At 46.7% G+C, this 20,774-nt stretch overlaps 1 protein-coding gene across 1 annotated transcript; it reads right to left on the bottom strand.

Moving 5' to 3' along the window:
- Positions 1–990: 990 nt before the first annotated feature.
- Positions 991–19,743, bottom strand: LOC148391098 (nuclear receptor coactivator 3-like). Its single transcript, XM_088389325.1, has 23 exons — positions 19,606–19,743; positions 11,932–11,999; positions 10,067–10,171; positions 9,748–9,908; positions 8,859–8,959; positions 8,574–8,748; positions 8,254–8,445; positions 8,092–8,178; positions 7,842–7,985; positions 7,620–7,767; positions 7,064–7,548; positions 6,020–6,975; positions 5,819–5,939; positions 5,503–5,742; positions 5,183–5,395; positions 4,986–5,103; positions 4,695–4,866; positions 4,136–4,507; positions 3,812–3,979; positions 3,448–3,715; positions 3,121–3,313; positions 2,595–2,829; positions 991–2,500 (listed from the first exon to the last, which is right to left on the bottom strand). Exons 3-23 carry the CDS (start codon positions 10,150–10,152, stop codon positions 2,489–2,491), a joined length of 4,647 nt encoding a protein of 1,548 aa, XP_088245451.1. The 5' UTR covers positions 10,153–10,171; positions 11,932–11,999; positions 19,606–19,743; the 3' UTR covers positions 991–2,488.
- Between the last annotated feature and the right edge of the window lie 1,031 nt (positions 19,744–20,774).

Here is a 20,774-nt window from a genome sequence, read left to right as displayed (position 1 = left end):
TCTAAGATCGCTTGTAAGATTTATTCTGTCTCCCCGGTGCAATGTTTTTCCCATTTTCCCTGCGGTGCGATGCGCACAGCTGCGGGCCCGGCGTGGCCGCCCGGGCGCCGTGTGATTGTGTTTGTGCGATAGCTTTGTGCCAAGGGCAGGGGCGGGGGAGAGGGGGGAGGAGGCGAGGGGGAGGGAGGGGAGGGCGGCCGGGCCAGACTGAGCGGCGCCGCGGCACACCTGGGGAAGTTCAGGTTAAATAGCTCCACATTCCTCAACACACAGCTGATTGAAACATTAACAAACAGTAATCCGCAGGCCAGGCCACAGATGGGCCGGGAAGCGAGCCAACACACAGACAGAGAGGCGGAGAGAGAGAGAGTAGGAGAGAGGGAGAGCGAGAGAGAAGGAGAGGGATTCAGCCTCGCTTTGGCATAAATTCCCACACTACAAGCCCGTGATTGAGATCTGCTACACGTCACATTTTTACACGCGCGCACACGCATACATGCACGCGCACATCAGGAAAATACACGACTATTTTGAGACGAATCAATCACTGCATTCCGAAAAGATTCGTCTTGTATTGATGAATATGACCAGCGATTGCAACGTTGCCTTTCAATAGAAAGCCACTTTTGGGAACAAGTAGCACTCTCTAGCGGTCATTTTGGGGTATTGCAGTCACCCATCAGGAGCGCTCTGTATGTCCTGCGTAGTGGGTTGTATTGTACATAGCAACATTGCCCCCTGTTGGTTCAAAACGGCACATGACTCAGCAGTTGGAACTATGGGGGGGCAAAACAGGTATTTTTCAGAAGACAGCAATATAAAGAGTATTTAAGCTAGACACGTGAGTATTAAAATATATATTGCATCTGTCCATTTTATTTCCGTTTGTCCTGACTCAAACCCAGAACCTCTTGCCTGTGAGGCAGACGTCCAAACCGCCAGTCCACCGAGCTGTGAACCAAAGGTCATTCCACAATAAACTGGCACGTGGTGGTTTCGTTTGTTTATTTTGTAAACATAATTATACCAGCTGATGTGCTGCTGATAATCATAAGTTCACAAAGTGTTTAAATAGAAATTTGTATTTACATCAATATCAACATCAACTGGAAAAAAACTGTAATATACATCCTTGTAAAATGACAGCTACTCGTATCCCAAAGATAGGAAAACAGCTCAATGATCTTTTGCGTCGCGTTGCACTTCATTCAAACATTACAAAGTTCTTTTCCCCAAAAGTAATCAAATGTGGGCTTAGAATGAAGTTGTAGTTGAGCCACTGATATGTCTTGAAGTCAACTTTTCCTATTCGTGTTTAAAAACATGAATACAGTGGGGGGATTCCATTGTCCTTTCTGCACAGAGCTCCGAACCCCCTTTCCGACTAAAATGCATAAACATCGTATGCATTTACAGATGTATGATATGTACCCATTTACCATCTGAATAAAATAATGTATATCATAAAAATGTACACCCGAAACCTTAGAAACTATACAAAGATGTGGAAAAATATCTTTGGATTGCGCTTGTTGAAAAGGTAGATTGAGCAGAAGAAGAGTCCAAAGGAAAAGGACCAAATAGCTAAAATAAACATGAAATAAATGCACCCCACAGAAAGAGAACAATGCGAGATGTTGTGTTGAACTGCTCACATCCTCGTTGCACTGGAGTGAGACGTTTCGCACGTCACCCGACAAAAAAATAGCTTCACGTGACTGACAGTCCAAAGAGATTGCACTTCCACTTGTGAGCGTGGAAGCTCAAACTTTCACTTCGCCACAATTAAAAGTGCCTCGCTAGGACTTGAAACACACATTTACAGAAAGAAAAATGACAGCGTTTAAGGGGCATGAATAAAGGAAGGGGAAGTCCCATCAGACCTGTAAATATTTGGAAAGCTGTTAGGGAAAAAAAAAAAAAATACACAAATCAACCAAATCAGCTTTTGACCTCCCGGACAAACAACGAAAACCAAGCCAGTTTAATTCTGTGTGCAATAATAGGCCTTTAAATTCATGTTTGATATATTTTGTATAATATTTACAATTCATATTCCCACATGATGTTTGAGACATCTAATACTGCAGTACCGTTTGTTTGCTTAAAACAGAGGTTGAGATGCTCACTTTCAGACAAAAAGATTATTGCTCCAATCCGCATACCGTAGTAAACTGTGCTTATCTTCCAATGACGTTTACACAAGGTGTATCCAGATGATAAAAAAAAAATTGAAAAAAGAAATCCATCGTTGTGAAGGCATCAAATTTCTAGTAAGGCTGTAAAGATGAAGAAATATTGCATCAATCTTTTTCCCCCCCCATATAGAAACGTCCAGCTAAAGTGCAGACAGAGCCAGTTGTACCGTTGCTCCCCATTTTTGCTCAACACTGCCTGACATCTCCAAGTCCAGCACACTTGCACGCTTGATTGCTGGAGAATATTGTTTGCGTGTGTCCCCCCCCCCCAAACATGTTCTGCTGTGTGCTCAGCAAAACTTCTGCAGAGAGAAGCAGGGGGGAAAAAAACAACAGCAACAATTAGATGTGTTGTGAAACGTAGGTAAAGTTGGGCGGGGGCAAAGTGTCGCGCACCTGATCAGGTCCCATTGGCATCCGCCCCATCCCCATGGGGTTCATGCCCATCTGGCCCTGCATCGGTCCTGGCATCTGGCCCTGCATTTGATTCTGCATCTGGCCCGGCATTTGGCCCATTTGTGACGAGCCGGCACCGCCGACCGCACCGGGTCTGCCAATGGAGTTGTTCATCATCATGTTCCCAAACTGGCCCTGGTTTCCCTGCTGTGGAAACTGTTGCTGGGGGTAGGCGCTGCGGGGCACATACAAATAAAGAGTCCTGCGTCGTAAATATACTCAAACGTTTTGCACTCCAAAGTTTTAAGCATCACCATCATGACCAACATACAGTAGTCTACTAGGCCTCCGTGTTGGAAACTCCTATGTCACAGTTTGGACAATTTAATATTGTTTCACTAATCTATACTATTGGTCGGTCCGTGTGTGTACTTCAAGAGGATTTAATAATATATATAAAAAAAAAAGGCGTGACACTGTATAGGTCTCCTTTTTGCAGCTTCCTTATGATATTGGCAGCACATACCTTTTGCGTGGCATTCCACCCTGCGGCCAGCCCTTCATGTCTCCTGACGGGTACATGGATCCTCCCTGTGGATTTCCTTGCATTCCTGACATCATGTTACTCTGAGCAGGTCCTCCCATCCTGCCCGTCATCATGTTTTGCGGCGGGCTGCTACTTGGAGTCATGAACGATTGCTCCCCCTGTTGGTTCATCCCTGCAGGTGTGGCAAAACAGTCCACCCATTCGACATCAACCCCATAGACTTAATTTGACTGGATAACATAACTTGGCAGATGAGTTTGATCATGTTGAACTTCAGCAAGTTTGTCTTTGTCTCATTTGACTCACCATAGTTAGCACCATAGTTGAATCCCTGCTGTCCTGGCTGGTTCATGCCAGGGCCTCCCATGGTGCTGTCCATTCCTCCCGGTGCAGTGACATTTGGAGGCGGGCTGAATCCTGCAGCGGGCCCTTGCGCCTGCGCCTGCATCTGCTGCTGTTGCTGTTGTTGCTGTTGCTGCTGCTGCATCAGCATCATCATCCGCTGCCTCCTCATCTGCATGGTCATCACTTCCCTGCTGCGCTGGGCCATCATCTGAGCGTTCAGGAAACCAGGCTACACAAAAACCAAAATACACTGACTATCTTGAGAAAAACAGACTTGCATGACTTTCGTAATAGGTGCAAAATTGCCATAATGTGAAGGACATACCTGCCCACTCATCCCCGGGTGCATGCCGGCTTGCATGCCAGGTCGCATACCGGGCTGCATGCCGGGTTGCATGCCCGGTTGCATGCCGGGGCGCATTCCGGGGCGCATGGCGGGATTTCCTCCAGGAGCACTTTCCATCTTCATGCCTTGCCGGGCCTGGTTCATGAACTGTCATATGAGATCATTTTAAAACATGCATCATTACCAGGGTTGATTACTTCTGATGTGCTTTGCAAACTATGTAGACCACCACCCTAGGTTCAGGTTTCCTGCCAAAATTTTGCCTTGGTGATATTTCAGAGACTCCTAAGCAAGTGTGCTCACCTGCGGTCCTTGAAGCCTCTGCTGTAGCTGCAGTCGAAGAGGCTTGGTGGCAGTCATCATGCGAGGTCTTATCATGTTGCCACGGGGGTTGCCCAGACCTGCCATCCCTCCCATTCCAGGGAAACTTCCGCCCTGGCCCATTTGATTCAGCATGGGGTTGAATCCTGCCGGAGGTTGGCTTGGTATCGTGCTGCCGCCATAACCAGGCTGCATGCTCATCGAGGCCGGTCCCGGGGGCCCGGGATACCCTTGGCCGTACATGGGCTTCTGCTCCAGGCCGATGCTCGAGTCTGGCCCTGTGAAAGCTTCTGGTGGGGCAGATTGAGACTGTCCTGGATCCTGGGCCTGAGGATGACCCTCGGGGCCATGGTTCTAAGGTAGAGGAGAGAGAAATGCGGAGTGATGAAGCGAGTTTCAAAAGTACAATTTTGGTACCTAAACCATGAAGCCTCTACATAATGAATGAAAACCAGCGTTGCATTACAAATTACCAGCACTTGACAATAAATTCCTATTTTTCAATACAGTTCAAATAATCCTTCACAGGACCCGCCCATACCTGGCCAACTATTTCAGGGATACCCAGGGCTCGGTCTATTTCCTGCAAAGCAATGACGTCGGCAGTGTTCAGCAGAGAGTCCAGCTGATCCAGAAGTGCCCGCTCATCAGTTTGTCCCTCACTGCTAGCCAGGGGCCCGAGAAGCTCCTCTAGGGTGTTGCCAAACTGTTCCCTGTCACAAAAAAAAGATGCAAACTCACTCCTCTGATCACTGGGGGTTCGAAACAGTAGGCCATAGCCTACCTACAATCAATGGTTAGGCTGGACCGGGAAAAGACTTGTTATGTTTACCTGTTTGTGTTATTTTGTGATCTTTCAATCCCCATGGCAGAGTCTGGCCAAGAAGGGGACCGAGGTGTGGGGCCGTGGCCGCCAAATGGGCTCATACTCATATTGCCTTCATTGGTTCCTGCAGCGGGGCAGTGAAAATATTCAAATCACATGAAACCATGAAAAAATGCATAATCATTAACATTTGTCCAACATACCCATCTCCATAAGTTGCTGCTGCAGGATTGACCTCGTGTTTGCCGGTACGCTGTTGGAGCGGTTGATCATGGGTCCGCCCATTGGACCGGAGCGAACCATGCCCGGGTGACCCGGTCCTGTCATTGAGCTACTGTTTGACCTTTGCATGACCCATTCACCCGGCCCTGCCATTGGAGGACGTTGAGGCATCCCCGTCCCTCTGAGCATGCCTCCTGATTGACGGGAGTCAATAAGAAAACTTAGTCGCACGGAAAATACTGTCTCAGAGGCAGCAGGTTACAAGAAATAGTTAGCTGTTTTAGGGAATGCTATAATTTACTTGTTGGATGGCCTCTAGGTGGACAGCCTCCAGCAGCTCCGGGAAAGCCGTTCGGAACCCCTCCAGGACGAATGGGAGCATCCATGTTCTCTTGTTTGATGAGTGATGGACAGAGGACGTTTCTTCTTCCAGCCAAGCCGACGCCCACTGGCATTTCGCCACCGATTGGCTTGGCATCCACAGACAACGCTCTTTGACAGGGGCCTCGCTGAGCTGGAGTTACGGTGCCTCGATCTCCTTCTAAAAAACAAAAAAAACACTGAGGCTCATTGTTCAAAATACACGACAATTTCAACCAAAAAGATCTTTGGCTTACCAAGTAAACTGTCAGGCATGATTCCCTGTTTGTTTCCGACTTCTTTTCCTGATCTGGAATCGGGCTCAGGGAAGAAACCAGAAACATTTCTTGTTCCAAGGATGGTCTCCAGGGTCTCGACCTGAATCGTTGACATGAGGAATGGTAAGCGTAACAAAAATGCTTCTTGCACTGACAAATGCTCTGAACCTATTACTGCACCTCATCGGACGGCTCCAGCTTGACCATGGCGTCCATTGAGTAGCTCTCGGAGCTTGAGACCCCTGACCCCAGAGCTCCCCTCCCCTCCAGCTCCTCCAGCTTTGGCTTGATATCAACTCCCTCTTTCGAGTCATCCTTATTGAGGAAGTAGTGACGGAGCGCTTGGGAAATCTCCTTCTTAGGACTGTGCTGCTCCTGCTTGGATTCGGATGCCCGGACCCCTCCGACAGCCGCGGATCCCGCCTCAGATGTGCCGGACTCTAAGCTGCTCTTGCCGGTGGCTTCCGCTGTGATGCGGGCCACCTCATCCGGAGTGTTCCCATTCTTCAGGAGCTTGTGGAGAATCTTGTGCTTCTCTTGAAGTGACTGACTCGTGAAATGCCCCGCGCTACCAGAAGAGGACACTGCCCCCGTAGAGGAGGACACACCGATGGAGGACGAAGGGCTGGTAACGCCAGTTGTTCCGTCTTTGACATCTGGGGTGGAAGTAGGCCCGGAGCTCGGAGGGTGCTTGGCTGGCGCAAGCTCATCTGTTGGGGATGTGAGGAGCTGCAGAAGCTTCTTGTGGCTTTTGTCGGGCACCCGACGATGAGATTCGGCCATGTTTGGTCCCGCCTCCCTGCTCGCTTGACTGTCCGGTTTGTCCGAAGCGCACTCGCTTGAGGGGGCGTGAGGATGCTGCTCCCCTGCCGGCGGCACCAGTGAGCTCGCTGGGCTCTTTGAGTCGCAGTGGGATGGGAGGCTGGATTTGCAGGGTCCACCTGGAACCTGGTTGGTGGAATTGATGCTCGGCGAGCTGTCAGGCTTGTGCGCGCTCGGGGAAGTAAGGGGGGAGGACAGCGGATTGCCCACACCCTCACTGATGGCTTGCAGAGCATTCAAGGAGCTGCTGGAGAAATTTGTGGTCCCGCCTCCTGAGTTAGTCGGGTGGCTGGAGCCCATGGGAGAATTCAAACCTATAAACGCCGCCGCAAAGAGAGCACATGAGCTCGATAAATGTGCGACAATTGCAATTCTGAAAGAGTAAGAGATTGTGGTTCGTACCTCCAGGAGAGAAGGGGCTGGCGCCCATCTTGGGACTTCCCCTGACTCGGGGTGAACCCATGACATTGTGCGGGGGACCGTTTATACCCGGACTGGCCTGCGGGGGACTGGTCATTCCCATCCCGTACCCTCCGCCTCCAGATCCGCCCCCGTGGAACGGCGCCATCTGTTGATGTTGGTGCTGATGCTGGTGATGCATCCCGTGGTGGCCCATCTGATTCATCTGCCCCATTTGGTTCATGCTGTTCATGGAATTGATCGGACCCATGTTGTTCATTTGATGCATGGGGTTCATTGGATTCATGCGGTTGCCCCCAGTGTACTGGGGCGCCCCTCTTTGGGACATGTTTCCTTGCTCGCCCATGCCGTAAGCCATGTTCATGCCTCCGCCAGACGCCATGTTCATCTGCTGGTTGGGATTGTTCACAGCCATACTTGGAGGCCTCGTGCCTCCTCCTTGGTTTCCACGATAGCTATTCTGCTCTCTGGAAGATGACAAAAAAACTACGGTGAGACAACCCGTGCGGTTTAATCCAAAACGCAACGTCGTTTTCACCTCTGAAGCAAATGAGTGGAGAGAAATGAGTGTGGTTCGTTGGTGTTGGGATTCCTGCAGAGGTCACTGCGAGTCTGGGCTGTGACGGGTGTGCCATCAGCGAGGGAGAAGCGGTAGAGTGGCGTCTCCGCATGGCCATTGTGGAAAGCTGTCGTGAAATGGAGCGAGGGAAATGATTGACAGGCATACAGTCGGAAGGAAGGCGCGTGTAGAAATACAAACCGTCTTGATAGTGACGTTTGTAAGACCACGGTTGGCCATCGCTTCGACTCAGGAACATCTGGATGCAGCGCCGCACTAGGTCCTCCCAACCGGGACGCATGGTGGTGTGAAGAGTGCTATGCTGCTCAATTTCAATGAGTTTACCTAGGATTTCACACGTCAAAAAATTAGGGTGGCCGTCTGAGCTGTCGTATTTTCCATTATGCCGTTTCACATTTGCGCCGCATCGGAAAGAAAGAAGCAACCTTACCTGACAGCTCGTGGCGTGTGCTAAAGCGCTCGGTCCTCTCCAGCGCTGTGATGCGTCGGGCCACGCATATCATACATGACTGTAGATCTGAAGAAAGAGACAACGACATCACATGCTGTAACTTCATTTGGGTCAAGTCAAGGCTTTGCAGGATTTAGATACCTTCCCCTTCCTCCATCATGGCCCGGGGCTGAGTGAGAGCAAAACACTGCATGGTCTCGTAGCGCTGTCCGCTGGGCCTGTCTTCTGCCAACCCATGACTTTGACCGTGGACCGAGTTTACCAACATGCGACAGTTGAACGTATGGCTCTTCTGTCTGGGTGCCTCTCCCGCCCAAGATGCCCCATTTGGAACTACGACAGGTGATTAAAAGCAGCTTGTGAGTGACTACACTAACATTTTTGTAATTGTGTTTGCAGATCCGTCAGATGTTAAGGTGTTTCACTCCATCATACTCGTTCATGTGTAATTCGTATCTCACCAGTAGATTTGGGTAAGTTTTTGTGGAACGCCTCCCGGTCATCATCGTGAATGATGTTGTACACGCTGGTGTTGATGAGCTCCTCCTGTTTGTACAGAAGGTATTGTGTCACATTGTCGGACACAAATACGATGCTTCCTTCTCGGTTCACCACAAAAAGGAACCCGTCGAGAGCCTGGAAACAACAAGAAGTGGAGAATTAGGAACGTACAAACTTTTGAGTTGACTTGCAAAGAGGACATTGACAGAGGTGATGGATTTTTTTGGCCCGGGTGAGGAACTGACCTGTAAAAGCAGGGGTCCCAGGTGGTCTTTGTCAATGACCCCTTGACCAGTAGAAGACACATCCGCCTTCTGGACATCATCAGCACTGCAGTAGTTTTTACCTAAAAAAAACATTGTGTAGCCACTATGAACAAAACCCGCCATCTTTTACACTTGAAAGTTGAAGAGGAATTTAAAGTATATACGTTTCTTTTAATAAAAACTCTTGAATCTTGAATTTAAAGTTGAAGTGAAGCGCCAATTTGATCTATTGACTACAATACAATGTGATATATTTGTCTCACCACCAGGTGGCAGCACGAGCCACATAGGCATCCTTAACATACCTTTCTATTTTTAAATTCAGCATGTGTCTGAGACTTTGTTCGACAGCCCTCAATATGGTAGGGCTATCTCTGGGGCTAAGTGCTAAGTAAGACACAAAATAGAATAACCTTGGAATAAATATCCGCTGGCACTTAAGCAGTTATGTGTGATTGGGAAGATGAGCGTCACTTTCTTGAGGGGATATAGGATGTGGAGGAGGAAAAGATTTGAAAATATTTCAAATTTGCAAAATCTCCCTTGAAAATGGCTCGGGGAGATTTCAGCGCATCGCTCTTCTCCAATGGGAGGCGGGGTTTGTCTCTGACGGCCTTGAGCCATGACCACCGAGCATTGGTCTCAATTACTGGTGTTCATTTCACCCCGATGACACAGCCAAACTGGCTGTGGATCTGAGTGAGGCCTGGCCCTGAACCAAAAGCGCCACTTCATCACCAGCATCATCTGCTCTGCAGGAGGCTATTCGATCTTTCCCAACCATATTCACTTTCAATTCTCCAAAGGCAAATAAGGACGATACAAATTGTATAGCGCGCCGCTGCCGCCGCGTGCGCTCAGCCCGTACCTTGCTCTTTGATTTGTCGGATCTGCCGCACAGTCTCCTTGAGAATTGCACATTTGTCAGGCTTCACGTTGAAGCTATCAATGTTAGAGAGGTTAGCGGAGATGAGTTCAGCCAGCTCCTCGATGTACTTGGTCTCCTGTTCCCGTCGACGCTTGTCACACCTGCCGGGGCGCCGAGTGGATTAGACATGTTGCCAAGACAACCTCACCACCCCGTCAGTCGGAGCAGTAAACTGCTCAGATAGTTTGCAAGGCAGCACAAGCGGAACCGTAGTAGCCGAAGCGCTCGCCAACAAATTCGAAAACGCCAAAGCGCTCACCCGATGCCCGGCGTGTCGCAGGTGGACAGTTTCCGTTTGCGGTCCGAGCACAGCGGCTCCAACGAGTTGTCTCCTATGCCACTCATCGTCAGAGCATATCAGCACCTGGAAATTTACAAGCACGCGTCTTAGCACGGGTCGGCTCGCAAACAAAAGGGTTCAATAAATCAAACGCTGAATGAGCTGGGAGTGTGTTTTACGTGCACTTGTACAATCTGATCAAAGGAGAAGGGTCCTGTGATGTCAGGAAAATATGTCAAACCTCAGGCAAACCTTGAAAGCCTGGTGTCAAGTTGAGGTAAAACGGAGGGGGGGGGGGGCGAAAAAAACAACAACAAACTCCCTCAGCAACTGAGGTTATAAATGAAATGACTTCCATGGGAAGAGCAGATTCCTCCTGATTTATGGGGGGAGACTATCCAGTTAGTAAAGCAGCCTTGGTTCTTGATGGGAATGAAATCTCATCTGTTCCACTGCGAGGAGCGACTGACGATGATGTGGTGATTTGAAGCCTCGGGGGAGATGGGTCATCGTGCGTTCAGCCAGATTGCCCGCGAGAAGGGCACCATCGCTCGCTCCACATATACATGCTGCTGCTGCTGCTGCTATACAAACCCTTTGGAGTACACGTACACGCTCAGGCATGCCGCAACACAGCGGGTAAGAGAGATGAATGCTAGGAGCGAGTCAGGCACACTACTCTGCAGGACTATATGAGCAACAAAAAAAAAAAAAAAAAAGGAAAACACACATTTCTCGTGTAACGTAGACCTGCTCTTCAGCATTTCAGGGACTAGCAAAGAAATATCCCCTTTGATGCATTTTATTGACTTAGCTTTGCACCACTTGGCTACATCCGTTCTTCCCTCCAACTGCTTTCTCTGCATGCCATCCTCAGACAATCCCTCCCTTCTCTCCCTTGCCTGAGTAGCTCAGTATTTTTTTATTTACTCAGCATTTTTCTCATAAGGGCAGGTCAACGATCACACTGTCACATTTGCAATATAGCGCAGTGGCGAGGGAAAAACGACATTTCCCAACTGATCATTTGGCTCGCTGAGATGCAAAGACTGATCTGGTTCATTTCATTTCTATCGCCCTGCCCCAATTCTGACCCCCTCGCAGTTCGCAACCTTGTTCCCTAGTCCGTATGGGTCACTCCTCCTTCCTATCCCTGCCGACATATCCAAAATTTCGTCCTATCCTCGGTGGGCAATAAACGCACAGGAACAAGCCGTCTTTCAGCACAAAAGGAGTGAGCTCATTCCCGAGTCGAAAAGTGGAAAACGGATGAGAGCAATTATGCAACTCCAGCTCCACACTTGCAGGCCAGAACATGCAGCTAGGTCACCCACCACCACCACGACTACTTCTACCGCAGATTCACACAAGTAAACCTCACACTATAAATCTTTATTTTTGTCTACCTTTCATAGGCCCAACACTAATTTTCCTTACTTTGCTCCACTATGACTTGCTGCCTTGGGCTAAACTCCTTTCTTCCTTCCTGATTTTTGTCCTGGGGCTCACCTTTCCAGCAATGGAGAAAAAAAGATGACATCAACCTACAGACAGCATCACACAATGGAACAAAGAAAACGAGAAGAAGCTAGGAGCCTTTCTTAGAATCGAGCGTTGCATAGTAGGTTGTGGCTTTTCATTCTCGTTGCAAGGAAACAAGTTTTAACACGTTTTTAACAACAAAATGTTGTTTTCTAACACAATACATGGCAGCTAGGAGATAAGCAAAAATGTATCCAATCAGTTTGTCTACTGGTATCAATCAGCTTGTATTTAGTCTGCCAGTTCATTTGTATTTTGTCTGGCATCTCTGTATTATTATTTTTTTGTTGACATATTCTCACCTTGGTGTGTAAACGCCCCAGTCAAGATCCATCCGGTTCCCTGGGCAACTTCAATGTGCTGACATGGCCTGAAAAAGTAGACAAAGTTCTCATATGTAACCTTTGTATGGTTTTGCGTGACAGAAATTCATTGGGATACAATGATTTTTTCAAATTTAGCGAGAAAGCCACAGTAAGTTGCATCCTGTTTGCTTGGTTGCTCAGCTTGTTCCACTGCGTCATCACTTCCCTTTCCTGGAAGTGTGCCCACTGCCATTTCATCCACCCAATTTACATACTGCCTCTATCGGGCCAGTCATTTGGGTTTCCACTCATGTTTTGTCACCAAAACGAGTTTGGTAAGCATAATTAGTTGACAACTCGGGTTGAATAAATGAGCAGCAAATTCCCAATTGCCTTGGTTTGTGTAATCAAATTCTGTTGTTAGCTTTCAGTATATTGTGTACTCACAAAAGATATTTAAAAGCCACGAAAAAAAAATCTGTGACTAAAATGCTAAACCTCCAGCATGTGCGGGTCCACAGTACCCGTATAACGCTTCGATGCGTGTTGCTTCAGCACAGACCAAATGATTCCTGAACCTCGAGCTGTTGCTGAGCTCATGCCACCGCTAAATAATTGAGCAGGAAGAACACGCACTTAACCGCTGAACTATTTGTGCCATCTTTTGCACTCGTGCCACAATTCAAATCTCAGGGAAAAAGTCGACCGGCATAGTAAGCACATTTCCTGAATGCTAATTGCCACCTAATTTTCTATGTGCTCTGCTTAATAACATGACACAATAAAGGTTTCTCTGCTAGCTTCATAGCACTCATGCGTCACAAAGCATTCTTATTTTTCCTTTGTCAGCAAAACTAGTGTTACTTGTTTTGCAGGATAATAACTAAATTTTCTGAAATAAAACTGACTTGTTTCCACTTCTGATTTTTTTTTCCCCCCAATTTACACTTTGTAGCTGAACTGGCTGTGCTACTGCTGCAGAGTTCAGAAGAGCAGCAGTGTCACGCAGTCAGTACCAGAATAGTGAAGAGGACATTCCTGCTCAGCGGAACTAAAAGCCTGAAACTTGAGCTCTCCAAGACAATGACTTGTGGGCCGACAATAAACACGGACACACCCTAAACAAACTGGGGCGCACGCACACAAACACGCAATTGCAACTTCACAAAATCACCGCCAATTTATTGGAAACTGCCACCACCACCACGCAGCAGAGGTAAGCAAGAGTGGCTCACAGCAGAGAGTTTTTGCGGTGGACTTTTGTTTCAGGCCATCCTGTGCTCAACGGCGACTTCCTCCACATTGAGAAAAAAAAAAAATAGACAATACAAAAACCAAACATGATAGTTGGATTTCACTTCAGACAAGATCTCCACTGCTCTATGAGAGCTTGGGACCTCAGGTAGGAAAAGGAAATCCAAAATGACTTCCTGCGTTTCTTCGAACAACATCACTCCCTTCTTACATGCAAGTCAGCGGCAGAACAATCACAAACAAATTGCATTCGAGAACTTGACCCTCGGACAAAAATGGCAAGGCCTTGCCAATATGGTTAAACATTGCTTTGAAGCAGAAAGTGTAACACAAGTGAATATGGTAGAAATTATCAATACGCTAATATAAACGGCGGTGTGCTAGATCAATCCCGATGCTGCGGATATTTAGTATTCATAGTGGCAAAAGCAAATACCGTGTTTGGAAAGAACAGGTATTTGTCCTCCTCGTGTTTGCGCTTTCCTCTCTGGAAGTGCAAAGTCGACGGATGACAGCAGCAAGGGAGGGGGGAATATTTCAAAGCGAAAGGAAACTGCTTTCATATAAGCATTTTTTAACAGGAAAAAAAAAAAAAAGACAGCAAACTGCTGGTAAGCAGTGTAAACATCTTTCAATTTTCTCACGAAAAATGCCACGTTCGGAAAAAAAACTGGGGGTAGAATTGAAGGTGGAAACAAAGAGATTGAAGATTCCACTGTGTGTGTGTGTGTCACACAACTATCCATCATTCATGCTGACAAAGAAAAGAAACAGGACAGGACCCACGTGGACTGTGATTCAACCGCAGACCTTAAAAAAAATGCTACTGTGCTGTTATGAGCTAATCAAGCGATCTTTTCCTTAAACGCTCGACACCGGTTTAATAGTAAAGTGGATACCGAGGAGAACATGGACGAGAGAAAGAAAAGCAGCCGGGTGATGGCACCAAGCGAATATGGTGGAAATGCTAACTGGGCTTTTATCAGAAGCAGCCAGCGTTGGATCGGCGTGATAACGCAAACCTCTGCTGCATCTGCAAATGAAAAATCTCATGCTGCCCCAGATCATTTAGAGCGAAGACGTGTCAGCCGTTATGAATATTTGATGGTGGTTCTGAAAATGAGAAGAAAAAAAAAAGACAACAATATTGAGCCGAGAGGAATTGCTTGGATTGAGAAGTGTGCGCGTTCATATTTCACATTGTCATTTTCGGACTGCGGCGCTCTCTCCCAGTGCATTTTCTCTCCACCCACACTGCGCTCTCCACCCCTTCCCCCCACGTTCCTGTTGGACTGGTGGAGTAAACACAGGAAGAGAGCGGGCTCTGTTCCACCATGCCAGAGCTGAGGCTGGGCGTTCCTGCAGCGCTCCTGCGCCGGGGTCAAAAGTTTACTGTGGTTTTCGTTTCACCTTTCCTCAGCCAATCGCGGCGCGACACTGTCGTGCGTGAACCCTGACCCCTGCAAAGAATTTTACTCAAAAGATGGTCTGACGCCAGTTTCACCACTGGGCCCCAGCTCCGTCTCCCGGTCTTGGTCCTTTTCCTTTTCTTTTAACGGGCTGGTTCACAGAGTGAAAGATTCTCTGGTTCCTTCTTCCCGGCCAATGTTCAAAACTAAAAAAGGCAGTGAGATTAGGAGGACGGAGAAATACACGCGTGTGCACGCCCATTGGTGCGTAAACTGGTGCTTTTGCTTTTGACTTTGTGACACAATCTGAAGTATGATTAAGTCTGTGCTGACGATTCTATGAAGTGATGAAGTAAAAATGTCAAACAACACAGTTGTCAGTTTACCAATCAAATGGCCTTAAATGTTGTTAGCGTTCAAACAAAACATCATAGACGGACCGAACCGATTCTGGTCTATGAACTGTTCAATCGGGCCAGAAACGGGACTTTTTCAAGATGGGCCGTACAATGTCATCATTCACTATTATACGCCAGGCCCTTTTAGACACTGACAAGAGGGACGGAGAAGCCAAAGCAAAATGGTTCCACCCCTGCAGAGACATGCCGTTTGGTTCAAATCTATTGCTGCCGTTTTCCGGTTGTGAGCTTTGACTTGAGAACTTACATTAGCACTCGGGGCAAAATTGAGTACTAATTTTAATACAAGTTACAAAATTCCTTTCGCTTCAAACTGCGTGGTTGCTGGAAAACAAAACAAATGAGACTGCACTACCCTTTATTCGTTGTCGTGAAGATGAGCTTTGACCATCTCGGCGTCCAAGGCACAATACGGTGCTGTAAACTAAGACCGTGTTTACATGACAATGACCTTGCGAATGACTGAGAGGTTCCACATCTCCCCGCAAACTCAAGTCCCGCAGTTGCCAGTGTAACTCCAAAATCAAAACAAGAGTCTCACCGAGCGCCATAAATCGTCACCTGCCTGGGAGTGCAAATGCAACGGTTCATTTTTGTCCGGAGTTTGCTTGAAAATATCGGGTAAACTACAGAAAAAAAGAGAGGAGGAAGAAAAGTTGAAAAGTTCATCTCAAAACGACTGCCTGTTTTTCTTGACTCTTTCTCTCTCCTCGTCGTCGCTCGGCTCCCTTTCTGCCAAAGGAGGCCGAATGAGAGCATCTGGTAGCAGTTATGACACAAACCAAACTTGTCGCTCTTTCGGTCTCTTCCCCCAAAGCGTTTCTTATGCACAAAACACAAACAAGGTCTTGCTCGGGTTTTACAATAGTAACAAAAGTCGAGCCGGGGAGACCCCTCCCCCCCAACTGGCTTGTTCAGGTGAACTCATTTTATGAGCATTCTTTAGCTTGGGGGGTGGCGGGAGGGAGGGAGTTAAAGGAGAGTTGAAGTTAAAGAGGAAGGGCAAGGAGAGGAGGGGGACAAAGCTCTTGGCACCCCCTCTGCCAATAAACTCTTGCCTCGGTCCAATCAGCGACGACTACGGAGAGTTAACGGTTCCAAATCCTGGCCGGTTATAAACTGGAATTGGGTGCAATGATTGCTTCAGGCTGCCCGTTTGGCTTTGAGACGTGTGCATGGCTCACATATGGCTCGGCTTGCCTGACACTATGACCACAGAGTTGAAGATAAGGAGAATCGATGAGATGCGACAAAACGAAAAATAAAAAACGCTCCGAGTGCAAACCGCACATCCTGGTCGGACTCAATTCCGAGAGTCGGCAGTCGCGAAGAACAATCCGGTATGAGGCGCTCTCCTCATACCCTCACTTGTTTGGGCGAAGTCGCGGTAAATGTTTCAGCAGTGGAAACACGCCTGTCTTGTTAGGCCGTTTTCTATATTTAGCCGGGAGGACGAAAGCAGAGGAAGCCAAGCTACCTGTTGAGGATTCAAAAGAGAAAGAAAACTTTTGAGGAACGCAAGTAGTGATGGCAAAATGTCTACCATGCATTGTACAGTTTGAAATCATTCAGGCAGACGATCCGGCTGGGCTAATTCTGAAACCCGCAGTAAAAAGTGCAAGGAGTCATATTTCAATTAGGGGATACAATCAGGCTTTCCTTTCAGCTCCGTGTTGTCACGACTACTGTGACTCCGGCTCATCCGCACTGTGGTAATTTAAGGTCAAGTCTGCTGAACGTGGTCTGGGGAGGGAGGGGGTATTTTTAATATTGATGCAGAACCAATCCAAAACATCAAAGTCATTTTTTGAAAATCAATTATATTTCAATATGAAATGTTTTTCGGATTGTAGCCCAAATAATGAAGAAAAGAGTGGCAGAAATCAGCAGCAGCAGAAAACCAAGTGGCTGTGACTTGTCAGTGAAGTGAAAACAAAAACGCAAAATGAGAAGGGGGCAGGCACCAGCAGAGAATAAAGACAGACAGTGTTTCAGACTTTCCAAAGTGAAATCACTTGTGGGGGGACAATCGTGTGCTTACACGCACTAAGATAAACAAAATCGTTGAAAACATCATCGTATTGCCATCAAAATGCTCACGTCTATACTATAAATTCAGGTTCCATTATTTGAAAGGAGTCCCTGTTAAAACAATGAAGCCTTTGTAAAAATAAAAAAAGAGGTAGAGCTAGAAAGTTGTCTATCCTACCAGTTAGCAACTAGCAATTAGCATTGCAAATACACAGAAAATGTTTGCATGAAATGAAACTTTGTGTTATCGTGCTTATCTCTGTCCCAGTCTTTCGGTCTCTGCTGAGGAACGCAGAAGGAATTCTACCTATTCAAAAATGCAGTTTGACAGACGCAAATTGGAGCCGGCTATCAAAAATAGAGCCGCCACACCTACGTGGAAGGCTCTGCCCTTGTTTTAATTACCTCCTTGCTGATACCGCTCAAACTTGGAAACGTATACTTACAAAGCCGCAGTTAACGATTATCAGAGTTTCACTTCAGGAATCACTGCATAATAAGAACAGGCAACCTAGAATATCAAACGACACGAGTCAACTCAAGTACGCCATTTGAGCATTTTAAGAAAATAACCAAATGGTGTGACGTAAGCAAAGAAGTTGAACACTGACTTTTGTGGCTCTCATGAGAAAACGTGATAAGTTAATGAATTATTGAGAGCACAGGGGCTGACAGACAAAGAGCCAAAGCCGTGCATCCCGCTCACTTCTTCACCCCATCTGCAGTCAAAGAATGCCCCCAAAGATTGATTCATTGTTAACACAGCCTGACACCCTGTGTGAGGGAGAAAGAAAGCGTCAGATAAAAGGACAGAGAATGGGGGACAGGGGGCTCCATTTACCAAGAATATGAGCAGAAGCAGTCCATGGGACCCATTCCCACAGTGATCATTTTGCCACTTTCAAAAATACCACATATGTGGGCATGAGTAATGACATTGCATCAGTTTCGAAATGAACAGCAAATCCCCTCTCCGGAACATTGTTCCTCATTTCCAAGCTAGACACAATTGGAATGCCTGCATTATTGATATAGCGCAGCTATACGCAGACTTTCTGCATTGACTTACATAAGCAGGACATTTTCTGCAAGAGAGGAGCAAATTTACGGCAGTGCTTTAAATGTTATTTGATTCCAGGTAGCGTAAATTGAGCAAGGCAAAGAGAGGGAAAGTAGAATGACAAAAGCGTAGATGCTTTGACACACGTGCACACATATACAAATATTTGGCTTCATATATGTTTACACCTCCTGTCAGCAGCATTAAGCAAGACACATAACTGCGGTTAAGGTTACTCTGCGTGAACTTGGCAGAGGGCTGCTTGGATACTCAGTCGGGGGACGTTTTTGTGCCATAAATTGATAAATACCTCTCGTGCCATGTTGAAAACCAGAACAACAAGTGCCCGCCCGCTATCCAATTCCAAATCTCTATTTTCAAAACAATTGTTAAAATGCATGTGGACTTCCTTTTGAACAAAATGAAAGTGGCGCCATATTACACAAGTGTCGTTGATTTTAATGTACTTGAATGCAATGTACAGCAAGAACAAATAAGTAAGTTAGCACAATTTCTTCTTCTTTTTTGGGGGGGCTCAACGCTGCACGTCCACCTGAAATCTTTAATCTCCCCCTGCACCGAGACACATCCTCTCCTGCTCTCCATATGCAACAAAATGTCCTTCTACATGTGCTTTAGCAGCAATTCAAATCAACATGACGAGCCGTTATGCCAACTATTACACTCATGCATGTGCAATTTCAGCGAAGCCAAGCAAATAATAAATTACAGATGCTTTGGAATCCAGCTGAGCCAGATCAAGTTTGCTTGCCAGCTCTAGGGACAAGTGACCCAGTCGTGATTTTTAAAAACGACAAATTAGGAACTTAGTCCTACTTCATTTTCTTCCATGCATTTGAGTGATGGTAGTCGTAAAACTGCGACGGGAGTACCGTTCGTGTATGTGGGGTGATTTTGGTCCAGTTAACAAAAAACAATACAGCTAGTCAGTTTATAACACATTTCAACATAACTGATGTGTGAGTGAATTTCTCCCGTTCGACTAAAAATCAAGGCAAGGCAAGACAAGCTGGCTGGCCGGCTAAAAATACTGCACCCCCCTGAAGCCACCCCGATGTGCTGTGTAAAATGTCAAGCGGTGCCAGAGATAAACAATAACCGAACACAAGAATGTCCCACACATGAAAGCAACGGTGAGTATCGCCACCGATCGGATTGCACCCGGTGAACAAGACATCTTATACGCTAAAGTTTGTACACGGACCGCGCGTGCAAAAACACAGGAACGAATTCTTCATTGAAAACGAGGGCGGCAATCGATGTATTCAAAGCAGAATTGATTTGGCAGATAAAAGCAAATAATTGTGAATGCAAAGGTGGCTTCGTTGTATCGCGACAGCTTAGGGACTGTAGTCTGCTTCGGAAACGGGGCTACACCGACTGCCCGTGTGACAAACGTTCACAGTCGAACGCGCGATAGCAACAGCGTTCGAAAGTCGCTCGCTGATGATGGTAAAACTATTCCGAATCAACTCACCGGCGTCGACGTTTTCATTGAAAAAGCAGTTTCTTTTCCATCTCTACAAACTCTCCGCCATCTTCGGAAGGACCGTGTTTGTTTAAATGGGAAACACTCCCAGACGGAGAGCCAGCTTGTGGGCAGAGCCACATTGCATGCTGGGAAATGGAGTTGTTTTGCCTTTGCACGCCGCAGAAATTACGACTTTCACGACACGTACACACAATAAGATGATATGATTTGCACCGGCAGATATTATAAGTAGGGGTTTAAATATGTATTTATAGCGTGTCGGTAATTCAGGTTCAATCACGCGTTATCATGATAGGAGACCTTGGCAATGTCAGGGTTACTGGAATACATTTTCAGACTATGATTTCTACGGTAACTTCATTTCTCTCTCTCTCTCTCTCTCTCTCTCTCTCTCTCTCTCTCTCTCTCTCTCTCTCTCAAAGTCTAATGGATTTGCGTGTAACTAGTGCTTGAAGCAAATTTAACGTCTCCTGTGTATTTATATATAAAACAAATAATAAAATCACGATTGCATAACACCTGCCCCTTCTGGATGCTAAAAATATGTCAGTTTGGCATGTGAATAATTCTCGGACCAGTGAGTCATCACACACATGCAAGACAAAAAAGTGTTTTGTGCATAAAGTTATTTATTTATTGATTTATTGAGAAGGAAGTGAAGAGTAAAACAAAATCAAAGTGATGATAAATCAGTGAAGTTCAATGTCATTCATTGCACAATTGTACAACAGTCAGGCTTGGCAATATCTGACCTCTGCTATTCTGATCATGTTTGGCAAGTAGCAACCATATGGACAGTTCTTCATGATGTCTTGCCGGGCCGCTTGATTATGTATTGATTATTCCACTAATGACTGGTGCCTATTATCTGAGTTTCCCCCTTAATTAATAACTATTTGCTCAAACCGTGAGATGCAACAGTCAATGAATAAAATGCTTTTTTTTTTTACTGTAGGGTTTTATGTTGTTCATATATACTTACGAGAGAGAGAAAAGAGAGAGAGAGAGAGAGAGAGAGAGAGAGAGAGTCAATTACATTCCTCAGAGAGCCACAGAGGGGCCATGAGGCCCCTGTTTGTGCCCCATCCCCCAACAAAACATGCAAAACTGACCTTCCCCCTTGGTGAGTGTGAGACACTTAATTCCATCCCCCC

The sequence above is a fragment of the Syngnathus floridae genome, chromosome 11, assembly GCF_059516105.1.
Source record: "Syngnathus floridae isolate MCC-2025c chromosome 11, RoL_Sflo_1.0, whole genome shotgun sequence".
Taxonomy (NCBI): domain Eukaryota; kingdom Metazoa; phylum Chordata; class Actinopteri; order Syngnathiformes; family Syngnathidae; genus Syngnathus; species Syngnathus floridae.
Note: the sequence above shows the minus strand (reverse complement) of the source record. Positions and strands in the feature narration are given on the sequence as shown.